Source organism: Epinephelus lanceolatus, chromosome 3, assembly GCF_041903045.1.
Source record: "Epinephelus lanceolatus isolate andai-2023 chromosome 3, ASM4190304v1, whole genome shotgun sequence".
NCBI lineage: Eukaryota > Metazoa > Chordata > Actinopteri > Perciformes > Serranidae > Epinephelus > Epinephelus lanceolatus.
This window is the reverse complement of record NC_135736.1, coordinates 24,475,527-24,486,984: the sequence shown is the minus strand read 5'-3', so window position 1 is coordinate 24,486,984 and position 11,458 is coordinate 24,475,527. Positions and strand designations below refer to the sequence as shown.

General features: G+C 41.2%; 1 protein-coding gene across 1 annotated transcript; it reads right to left on the bottom strand.

Moving 5' to 3' along the window:
• Nucleotides 1-1,439: 1,439 nt before the first annotated feature.
• Nucleotides 1,440-11,243, bottom strand: cyp4v2a (cytochrome P450, family 4, subfamily V, member 2a). Its single transcript, XM_033623023.2, has 11 exons — nucleotides 10,964-11,243; nucleotides 10,735-10,847; nucleotides 10,309-10,394; nucleotides 8,511-8,701; nucleotides 8,327-8,396; nucleotides 8,099-8,225; nucleotides 7,815-7,988; nucleotides 5,967-6,069; nucleotides 5,097-5,231; nucleotides 2,403-2,582; nucleotides 1,440-2,287 (listed from the first exon to the last, which is right to left on the bottom strand). The coding sequence occupies exons 1-11, from the start codon at nucleotides 11,154-11,156 to the stop codon at nucleotides 2,109-2,111; spliced, it is 1,551 nt and encodes a 516-aa protein (XP_033478914.2). The 5' UTR covers nucleotides 11,157-11,243; the 3' UTR covers nucleotides 1,440-2,108.
• Nucleotides 11,244-11,458: the final 215 nt, after the last annotated feature.

Genomic DNA, 11,458 nt, shown 5'->3' with positions numbered 1-11,458 from the left:
TTAAAGGGATAGTGCACCCAAAAATGAAAATTCAGCCATTATCTACTCACCCATATGCCAACGGAGGCCCTGATCAAGTTTTAGAGTCCTCACATCCCTTGCGGAGATCGGCGGGGGCAGCGGCTAGCACACCTAATGGCAGACGGCGCCCCAGACTAACATAAGAACTAACCAAGAACACAAAATTGAAACCACAAAATATCTCCAACATGCCCATCCATAGTGATCCAAGTGTCCTGAAGCCGCGACATAAGAAGTTGTTTCGAAAAACGTCATATGAACTCTGTTTTTAGCCTCACTGTAGCCTGTAGCTCTGACTGCTTCTCTGTGCTCCGCGTTCACGTGAGGACTCTAAAGGCCAATTTCCACCAGATGCGTGTTGGTTGCGTCTCCGCTCTGGCACGGCAGCGGAGCCGATAGGATTCCATTCTAGTCAATGTGTGTGTTTCCACCGGCTGCGGCTGTGTTGCGTTCCGGCTCCGTCTCAGCTCCAGCACTCCAGAGCCCTCCGGAACAGATACGCAGGACTTCTATTTTTGCCGGACGCCGGAGCACAACGCAGCAATTCAGCACAGAGCAGATCGTGCGGGGCAGGAAGTCGTGCACAGAAACACGATAAAACATCCGGTTAATTTTCAAAATAAAATACACAGTGTTCACGGCAGATCATATTTCCCTGCACTACACCTTAAAAACTACATAATGGGCAGAGTCAGGCCTGAAGTCAACAGGTCAGAGGTTTTCAGACGTCATTTCACCCCGTGAACACCATGGACGAGGAGATATTAATCATGGCAGTGCACCGAGATGTCTTCCGGCGGAGCTGCACCGCACCGCACAGCAAACGCAGCCGATGGGTATTGACGGACGGCGGAGCACGCAGCGGATAACCAGCGCTGCCGTTCCGCAACGGACACGCATCCAGTGGAAATCCGGCGTAAAACTTCACCAGGGCCTCCGTCAACATATGGGTGAGTAGATAATGGCTGAATTTTCATTTTTGGGTGCACTATCCCTTTAATACAGCTTCCAAATTAAATTGGAAAGACAAAGCCTGGACATTTAATATTGTGAAATATGTTTACATAAATGAAAGAATTTGTTTCTTCAGTCACACAGACTGTCCTCCAAAGTGAGACTTACATACAATAGAAGAAGTAAGTAAACAGATGATTCCCCAAACATATGGTCATAAACTGTAGGAGATCTAGTGAGGGGTCATACAAGTGAAAAACTGCTGCAAATGAAAGACTTATCTTTGTTATGTGTTTGTAAATGTAATAGGTATCTAAAAGAGATTGTTACTAATCCTTGTTCTGCACCTCTGAGTTAGAGGGTTCAAGCATTTCTTTACCAGCCAATAGCTAGAATATGTATCGTCTCATATTTATCCATTTATCACACACTCTTTTGAAAAATGTAATCAAAAACAGAACATGTTTAGCATTTTAAGTATGCTTTTATTTCCTCTGGAATTAGAAGTGACTATTAAGAGACAACAACAATCTCACTAAAAGGGTCATAAAATAGTTTTGTGTGGGAATGTGTCCCTGCAAAGTGTTATGTTCTCTTAAAAAGTGTGTTGTCTTGAAAAGCATGCGACCTAGAAAGTAGATTGCAGTGACTGATTCCAGTGCAGTAGCACCATTCATCTCAATTTCACCCAGTTAATAATTAATAACGTGTTGTGTGTATTCTGTTTTATAAAGCTTTTCATGTAATTCCCACATACTATCATAGCTTAGCTTTTTATAGCATTTTAATATGTCAAATGAGATCACATTTATACAGTTATTTTTCATGTTAAATGTTCTTGGGTCACAATAATGGTGCAGAGTTGTTGATATAGAGAGTCTATTACATCATCATGCAGCTATTCTCCCCCCCCAAAAACATGTATTTTTATAAGTCTTAGTTTTTTGTAATTATGATGACTATAAGGATGAGATCATTCTTGAACCTTAACACCAAGGTCACTACTCTCCCAGACCTCTCACACAGTATTTAAAACCATTACAGTGTCCACCACCATTGGAATTTGGAAGGATAAGCAGTAAATAAAGACCACAAAGGAATGTGAATTTAACTTTGATGAACTGGACCAGGTGCTAGTTTGATAAAGTCTGGGGTTTCCTTTTTTCCAGTTTGATCCAGATGCCCTTCTCTGGCCGCAGGATCAGCTCTCCCACTGGCCGCAGCTCTTCACGTTTCTGACAAGCTTCAATGTTAAACTTGCGCAGAATGGATGCTAAGACCACCTTTTCTTCCATGAGTGCAAAGCGTTGACCTGAGGAGGATAACAGTTAAAGACACAGCAGTCACTCTGGAGAAAGCTTCTCTGAGGAAAGTATGCATGACAGACAGGTCTGGTAAACTGCATATCAACCCCGTCCTGTTCTTACCGATACAGTTGCGGAGTCCGGCGGAGAAGGGGAGGTAGGCATATGGAGGCCTTCCCACTGAATTCTCAGGCAGGAAGCGTTCAGGCCTGAACTCCTCAGGGTCAGGGAAGTATCGTGTGTCACGGTGGAGAGCGTAGGTAATGATGACGGCAGTGGCATCTTTGGGCACCTTGAAACCATCTACAGGTACAAAACAATCTTACTTTTAGGAAAAAACTTGCAAAGCATGTTTTGTTTCACATAAGATCATTATGAATTTTATTGCCTCAGCTTAAGCCAATAGGAATCATGGCAGAGAGATGAGAGCTGTACCAAGGAAAGCAGGGGTCAGTACAAAGATAAATCTAAGGTGTTAAAATTTGGGTCTTAATATTGTAGTTTGAGCATCATTCCTAGACTTTGAAAAGACTGTCTGATGCCCTCTCACATCTAAGGTCAATGTGAGCTTTTAGTCACAGACCATAAGATTATGCAAAGACTAGGGATCTTTCAGGTTCACTATTTGCAAGACTACCAATAGATTCCTTTTGAGATTATTTCCCATCCTGCTGCTGGTGGAAAATATAACACCCTTACTTCCAAACTCCCTGTAAGAAATGTAAGAAATATAACATATTGCTGTAACATGTCCTTACATGTCTGCTTATGTGCTTATGTGTGCCCTATTTAAACTGCTCTGGCCTGCCTACTGTTGCTGCTTCCTCTGCAAGCCACTTTGCAACCCGCCTCCACCCCAGCTCCTCCTTTTCATGTTGTGTCTGACTTATCAATGTCATTTCTGTTTGTCATTGACGCTGGCTCTGTTCTGTTCCTAGGGGAGGTCTTTGCTGCTGCTCTCCATGCATGGAAGGGCAGAGAGGTGTGCTCTCTCTGCCTAAAGCGTTATTTATGGTCCTGCGTTAAATCAACGACGAACCTATGTCGTAGGGTAGGGCCGTAGCCCCTGGCGTAGCCTGACGTGCACCTCCTAAAAAATGTAACTACACGTTGAGGCGACGCAGACCCAGGGCAGACCGAGAGGGCTGTGATTGGTTTGCTTGGTAGCAACACATATCCGGTTCCGTATTTCCAGATTGCGCCATCCCCGCCATCTTTAAACATCTTCTGTTGCGATGTAGATGTTGCAGTATTAACATACTTTCTTCGACATCCAACAACTCCAACTCCAGCAAGATTCTACCATTCAGGAAAGGAACGCAGCCCCCTACCGCTCTGGCGGTGAATTGCACCGCAAAGAAATGGAGCGACGGAGAAGTTCGAAGGGTTCACGACAGTGTCACAGCAACGACGTAGGTACGCCACAGGACCATAAATCAGGCTTTAGGAATTGCTTTGAAGAGGCTTTCTGCATAGGCCAAGGAATGACAGAGAGGCCCCAGAACAGAGCCATGCTGCCAAATGAAAATAAAGTTTTCTTTGACTCAGGTATTCCTGACTGAACTGTATTTCATTTCATTTCATTCATTACATTTGAACAAACTTTACATTTCGGATTTTGTCACCTCATCTCGCTTTCAGCCTCTGTGGTATTTTAGTGAAAGGGTCCTGTGGCAATGAGAGGCAAATTGTTTCAAAAACTGAGATGTCTCACTAAAATAAGAGTTGGTTGGTGGATCAGATTCATGCCAAATTAAACAACTCTTGTTCACTCCACAACTCCACCAGTTTTTCCTTCTTTTCCAGTACAAGAGAACCGAGACTTATTATGTCCTCTCCATGTTTACTGTCTTGGTTTGAGGCTATTCTCACACACTGTTTGCATATTTTCCAACAGAAAGTAATGCACAAAAATTTGTACATATCCCATGTAACGATGATTCAGTAATTTGTGCATTACCCATCTATTTCTGAAGTCTGTGATCACGTGATCAATGACCTTATGGGAGTAAAGAAGGCAGAGGCAGGCTGGGGTGGTGGATGGGTCACAAAACACAGGACTTTCCCTGGGAGACTGGTGTTCAGAACCGTGTGCACTTTGAGTCATTTTAGTTTGTTTTCCTAAACCTAACCGCAGTAACTTTACTTGCCTAAATCTAACATCCGTAACTTTAAATTTATTACATAACTTTACTCTTAGGACTTAACGTCATTCATGGGTACCAATTTGTAGGATATCGTATGAACCATTAATTTTATTAGAATGTCAAGACAAGAAAAAGACTGGCTTAAGACGGCTTGAACTGAATTTTATGACCGCTTACTCTACCACACTCTCGTGATTTTATTCCGGTAGTGATACCATATTTCAGGTGTCTTAGTTTCATCGATTCTTCCATAATTCTAATGACTCTATTTTACTCCCACATCAGCTCCTATACTTTACTCCTTTAGTAACTCCACCACTTTTTAATCAAAGACCAATTTTTCTTGGCTTTCTATTACCAAATTCAACATGATCATCCATTGTAAAACACCATTCAATCTTTTGCCACATAAACTGACTATTTGCCACGTGTTGCAATCCATAGGGGCCTTGTGTTATAAATTTGATGAAACCATAAAAACTGTGGAAAAGACAGCTGCAATAACAACACACAATAAATGTTATGTGACAAAGGAACCTATTTTTCAAATGAAAATGACAGAGGAAGCCTGGCCTCCCCTGGCTTCTCATAAAAAATACCACTGCCTTGGGGGATTTGCACTCAGCAAATGAATGTTTCATTCTTGTGTCATCACTCATGTGTAACTCACTGATATGGCAGTCTTCACCGATGTTGCGGGCAAAGAAAGGCACAGAGGGATACAGTCGCAGGGACTCCTTGATCACGCACTCGAGGTATTTGAGCTTCTTCAGGTCATCTGTGTTAACAGGCCGGTCAGATTCACCTTTGCACATTAAACAGGAAACACTGATAAAGTCCTCGGCGCTAAATGCAGATAGAACAGAGTGTGAACTACTTCTTAGGTCAGACAGTTGTTATTGAAATTGTGCTGCAGTTTCCTGCCGTTGCACTTGCTCCTACTTTCATGTACTTGATGTATTATACTTATCTCTCCTTTCACAGCAGATAAGAGTTTTCTAGCATTGTACTGTTTAGGTGACACACCCCATGACTGTGCTGTGTTTATCTCTTTGAGAGAAAGAGTCAAGAGTCTTTACTGCAGTGGATTCTGTTGGCGTTGTTAGAAAACAGAAATCCTACCTAAATTAACAATGAAATAAACTGAACAAATTGATTATAAAACTGCAAGGTAATGTCAACCAAACAATAAATCTAAATTGAAAAAGAAAGATTGAATGTCACAAAATGAATGGAGGACAACTTTAGATGGCGCACACCTAGCATGTGTTATTACAACAAGGCTATCTAACTCACGTCATGGAAAACATGCATGGAGGCCATGGTGAATCCATGCAGCAGTGGATATAATTTGATTATTCTTTATGTATTTTGGCAAGGATTTTCACAGCTATTATTTCTGTGCAGGCTCCCCTCGACTTGTAAAGAACAAATGAATCTGAGCATAGATGAGTCAAAAGGCCTTTCGGGTAGGAAAACAAATGATGTCAGGAAAGCGAGAAGGCGTGCGGTGACAGGGGAGAGGGCATGTTGCTGTTACCAAACACCTCCTGAAGCTCTTGTTGAACTTTGCGGTGCACCTCAGGGTGGGAGCCCAGCAGATGTATGGCCCAGTTCATAGAGGCTGCTGTAGTATCATGTCCCTGTATAATGAGGGCAGTTAAATACTGACAAACAACACATTATTTACAATTTTAGAGCTGTATTAAGTGACTTCTTTTCATCTCCTTTTTGGCCACTTGGGGACTAAGGGAAAAAGCTACTGACTGAACTAGGAAATATAATGTTATCATATTTTAAATACGACCCCAATTCCAAAAAAAGTTGGGATGTTGTGTAAAACATCAACAAAAACAGAATGCAATGATTTGCAAATCTTTTTTGACTTATATTCAATAGAACACAGCACAGAGACAAGATGTTCAAACTGATAACTTTCATTGTTTTTTTTGTAAAATATACACCTGTTCTGAAGTTCATGCCTGCAAAACGTTTCAAAAAAGTTTAGACAGGGGCAACAATAGATTAAAAAAAGCTGTGAAATGCTCAAAAAGCACCTGTTTGGAACATTCCACAGGTAAACAGGTTAATTGGTAGTAAATGATAGTATCATAAAAAGGTATGAAAGAGACATCCTCAAAAGGCTCTGTTGTTCACAATCTGTGATGGTGACTACGTGAAAAAATACAGGGGCAAACACTGCAAGAGTTTAAGAACAATGTTTCTCAAAGTCCACTTGCAAGAATTAAGGAACTTCACCATCTATAGTCCATAATATCATGAAAAGATTCAGAGAATCTGGAGAAATCTCTGCATGTAAGGAACAAGGCTGAAAACCAGTATTGAATGTCTGCACTGCATTAAAAACTGCTATGACTGTATAAAGGATTTTACTACATGGGCTCAGGAACACTTTGGAAAACCATTGCCTGTAAACACAGTTTGTTGCTGCATCTACAAATGCAAGTTAAAGAATCTATTGTGCAAAACGCCACCAACCTCTCTGGGCCCAAGTACATCTGAGATGGACTGACACAAAGTGGAAAAGTTTGCTGTGGTCTGACAAGTCCACATTTCAAAATGTTTTTGGAAGTCATCCAAAAGCCAGCATCTGTGATGGTATGAGGGTGTGATAGAGCCCATGGCGTAGCTAAATTGATTATTTGTGAAAGCTGTATTAATGCTAAAAGATGGAGCAACATATGCTGCCATCCAGATGATGCCTTTTTTTAGAGACTTTCCATCTTATCCTGCATGTGGTACAACAGCGTTGCTTCGTATAGTAAAAGAGGTACCAGACTGACCTGCCTGCAGTGCAGACCTATCTCACATTGAAAAGGTGTGGGGCATTATGAAGCACAAAGTGCAGCAATGGAGGCCCTGGATTGTTTAACAACTAATGTATATCAAAAAAATTCACTTTCAAAACATAGACAGTTGTGTCCTTAGTTTCCAAATGCTTACTGAGTGTTGTTAAAAGAAAAGGTGGTGTTACACAGTGGTAAACATGCCACTGTCCCAACTTTTCTGGACCGTCTTGCAGGCATCAGATTGAGAATAAGCGTATATTTTTAAAAGAGTAATAAAGTTTATGAGTTTGAACATTAAATATCTTGTCTTTGGACCGTAATATAGGTCAAAAGGGATTTGCAAATCATTGCATTTTGTTTTTATTTATGTTTTAAACAGTGTCCCAACTTTTTTGGAATAGGGGTTGTAGTTAGCAAATGTTTCCCTGTTTACAGTTTACATTGAGCAGACATGAAACAATGTTAGTAGCGACTTTGTGATGGGTTTCTGACCACCTAACAAATGTGAATTGTGAATATGCAGGTAGTGTGAGAAGGAGAAAAATTAATAAAAGTGAGTTATATTTCTAACCACCAACCCTAAACATGAAGGTGTCCACTTCCTCCTGAATGTCCTGATGACTCATCCCATTGCCGTCTTCATCTGTGGTCTTCAAGAGCATGTCCAGAAATGCTCGTCTTTTCTTTGGGCCCGCATCAGAGTCGCTGTCTGATTCAGTATTGGAAATGTTCTCCGCCCTTTCATGTATCACCTGAGATAAAACGGAGGTCAAGTTTAACGCTGAGTGTTCATCTCTTTTGTGTGGATTCTGCTTTGTGCTCAGCATCCATGGATTTTCGAACCACTGGCTTCGTCACTCACTTTGTATGTAAAGGAGTGCAGGATCTTGAGTGTCTTGTCATGTTCTCGGCCCGTACCAAAAAAGTAGTACACGAAGTCAGGCCAAAACCAAGGTGTCCTCTGTCTGTGGCTGATAATGTCACTCATTCTAAAGACAAAGTTAGGAAGAAGACAAAACCATGTCATAACTGATCAGATAAATGTTCACTTATTATTTGGGTGATAGAAAAGAAAATGAGAAGAACTCACTTGTACACGCACTTCACATACTCTGAGTCAGAATTACTCTGGGCATAAATTTTCTTTCCCATTGCAGTTTCTGAAAAGATATCATTTGTTGGACACCTTTCTTATTGTATACAGATAAGTCAGCATCTGTTATGTATGTTAGGCTCATCCATATATGCACACATTCACATTCCCGTACACTTACCACAGATGATGTCCAGGGCACACAGCGTTATATAACTGAAGCAGTCGAACGGACCCTTCCCCACCTGCTTCTCCAGCTTCTCCACCAGTATCTCTGACTGCTCGTTCATCACTTCCAAGAAGTCTGTCAGGATGGAGAAGTGGAAGGTGGGAGTCAGCATCTTCCGCCGCTGACGCCATTTACTCCCAGTGCTGATCAAAAGAATAAGACATCGAAGAGGATTAGAGGGTAAAGGTGTGGTCAGACCAAACGTGAAGTGAATTTTCACCTTGCGTACTTCCTCGAATACAGCAGCTGGAGTGTGTTTTGGAGTCTTTCGCAACCTGTGAATATTTGTCCTTAACACCCAATGGGAGTGCGCCTTAACAATTGTGCTAACTAACCAGGGAAAGCAGCTAATGATAAAATTAGCGCTAACTTGGTTCATAGTAAAGTAAACTTTTTTGTTCTTTCTGTTTGGTCTACAGTACTGACATTGAGTAGCAGAGTTTCAGGTGACCACTGACGATAAGACGAGACAGCGACAACAGTTTGTCCTCCATTTCTAATTCTATGTAACGTCAGGAAAATCTCAATGCTGATCGGCTTTTGCGACATAGCCTCATTTCAGTTTAAACATTTCAACTCAGCGGACACATGTATTCATGTCTGTTTGTATCTTTGCATTAGGGTAACCAGATCCAAACAAGCCAAATGTGGGACAAAGAGTATGTTTTGTGGGGCAATGTGGGACATGTTACCAATGCTGAAAGGTAGTCTAAAATGTTGATATTATGTCTGAAATGTGGCATTTGCCCAGGGTAAAATTTAAAAATATCTGTGGAAATTTTGAAAAAACAAACAAACAAACAAAAAACGCTGATTATCATCTTAGTTATTCAGTTATACGTAGTTTCCCATTCTTGTTGTAGCTGCATTTCCTTTCCCTTGTAGTAGTTTCAAACTTATTCTGCCTAACTCTGCATAGTTTATGACTTTGTCAAAATTCACCACATTAGGTAGCGTAGCAAAGACATCGAAAGCCACTCTGTGATAACACACTTCCCTGCTTTTTCACAGCCACTGGATAAAAGCCAGATCTTTGAAGGGCATCTGTCCTGTAGTGGTTTGACCTTTGAAAACTGGAACCAGTGAAATTGTGGGGCATCGTTTCAGTATGTGGGATGTGGGACAAGGGATTGAAATGCTATGCAGCTGGTCACCCTAGTTTGCACTGACTTTGTATTTAAGTAGGGCTAGAAAATAAGGCCGACACAGAAGTGATTAAAAAACTGCAGTTCATTGAATGGCCACTTGAGGCCGACACCAGAAGTCAGTCAATCCCCATAGACCTCCATGTTAAAATGCCCAACTTCACAGCAGATACAAACGTGTTTACAGCCAAGTAAGCAAAAGAAATAGAAAAAAAACAGCTTGGGCTCCATAGCTAATTTCATGACATTTTCATTTTAATGTCATTTAAATTTATAAAAGCTTAAAGTTATGCATAATTAGGGGTGCAGCTGCATTGAGTGACAGACTGTCTGCGAGGCATCAGCACAGTCTTGAGTCAGCTCCACTCTCTCATCTAAATATGCTCACTTCTGACTCCAAAAATCTAAGATGGTGACAGCCAAAATACTGAACTCCAGGGCTCATAACAGTAGTCCACACACCCATGGACGATGCCACGGTGGCTGTGTCCATTATTATATGTAGTCTAGTTGCCTGAGTTTATGCTTATTCTTGCCGTTTTCATCTTTTTCTGAGAATCACTGACAGACTTTTAATATTGCACATGAGAGCAACAGGTAAATACCTAGTAAGAAGGCCAGTTCCAAGCCAAGGGTGGAGGAAATTGTATGACATGCTTTTCTCCATGTGAACAGCATTGGTCACAATTGTCTAAAAATGACAAGAAATAAAGAAAGAGTTAGAGGAAATAAACAAACAGGAAAGCAGAACTCTGGAATGATGAGGAGCAACACTTAGTTAGCAGTCACAGTGACAGTAAGTTGTTTCAAATGCATGAAAACCCTTCTATAGTTTGGTGTTATAGCTTATATCTGTAGAAAACACTTTGTAACAGCTTCACATATCATCATGAATCAAAATGATAATACTTACTCCTATTCATGTTACTGAGAGAACTTGCATCAACGGCATATTTTCAGTATTAGGCATGTTACATTTCATAAGTTGCACCGTCTGTATGAATACTTGGTGGTGTTTTCAGTCGGTGTACCTCAACAGTTTCAGCATGAAACAGAACCACAAATGGGACAGGTCCAACCCAGAGTGTAAACAGCGGTGCATCTCGGAACTCACGCGTAAAATCCTCAATCTGATGAAAGAAATCTGAAACAAATGCAAAAAAATCTATGTAAACAGTAATGAAGTATTAAGTAGGCAATCAGAAAATAATTTTCCAGCCTATGTGGCCTCTTGCAGCAGCGTGTTGATCGCTTTCTTACCTCCTGCATTGGTTTTGAACTGCAGTGCATTTCCAATAAAGGGATACGTCCCTTCTGCCTGTGGGACAGGCCTCAACATAAACCATTTGTGCAGGTAACTGCTGAGCAGCTTGTAGGTGATGTAAGTCAGAGCTGCTATGAAGATGCTGATTCCAAGCAAGGGCGTCGAGTAACCACCAAGTAAAACTGCCATCTTTCTGCTGTGTGTGTGCACAGCTTGTGTGTTTTTAAAGGCAGCAGCAGACTGTCTTCCTGTGACTAAATGTGATTGAATGGGACTTTTGCCCCTCCGTTTTCTGCAGACAACCCACCGACAGCGTACTGGGTGAAAGGTGGGGGCACTGTATTTATTGTCAGTTATTGCTCTTGGGCATTGTATAGATTGCTATGAAAGAGAAGATTCACTGGATGTGGGTAAACATGAATTTAAAATGTGAAAAAGAAAACAACAGATTAAGCCAGTAAAAGTTGGCACAACTTATTGGGATGTTAATT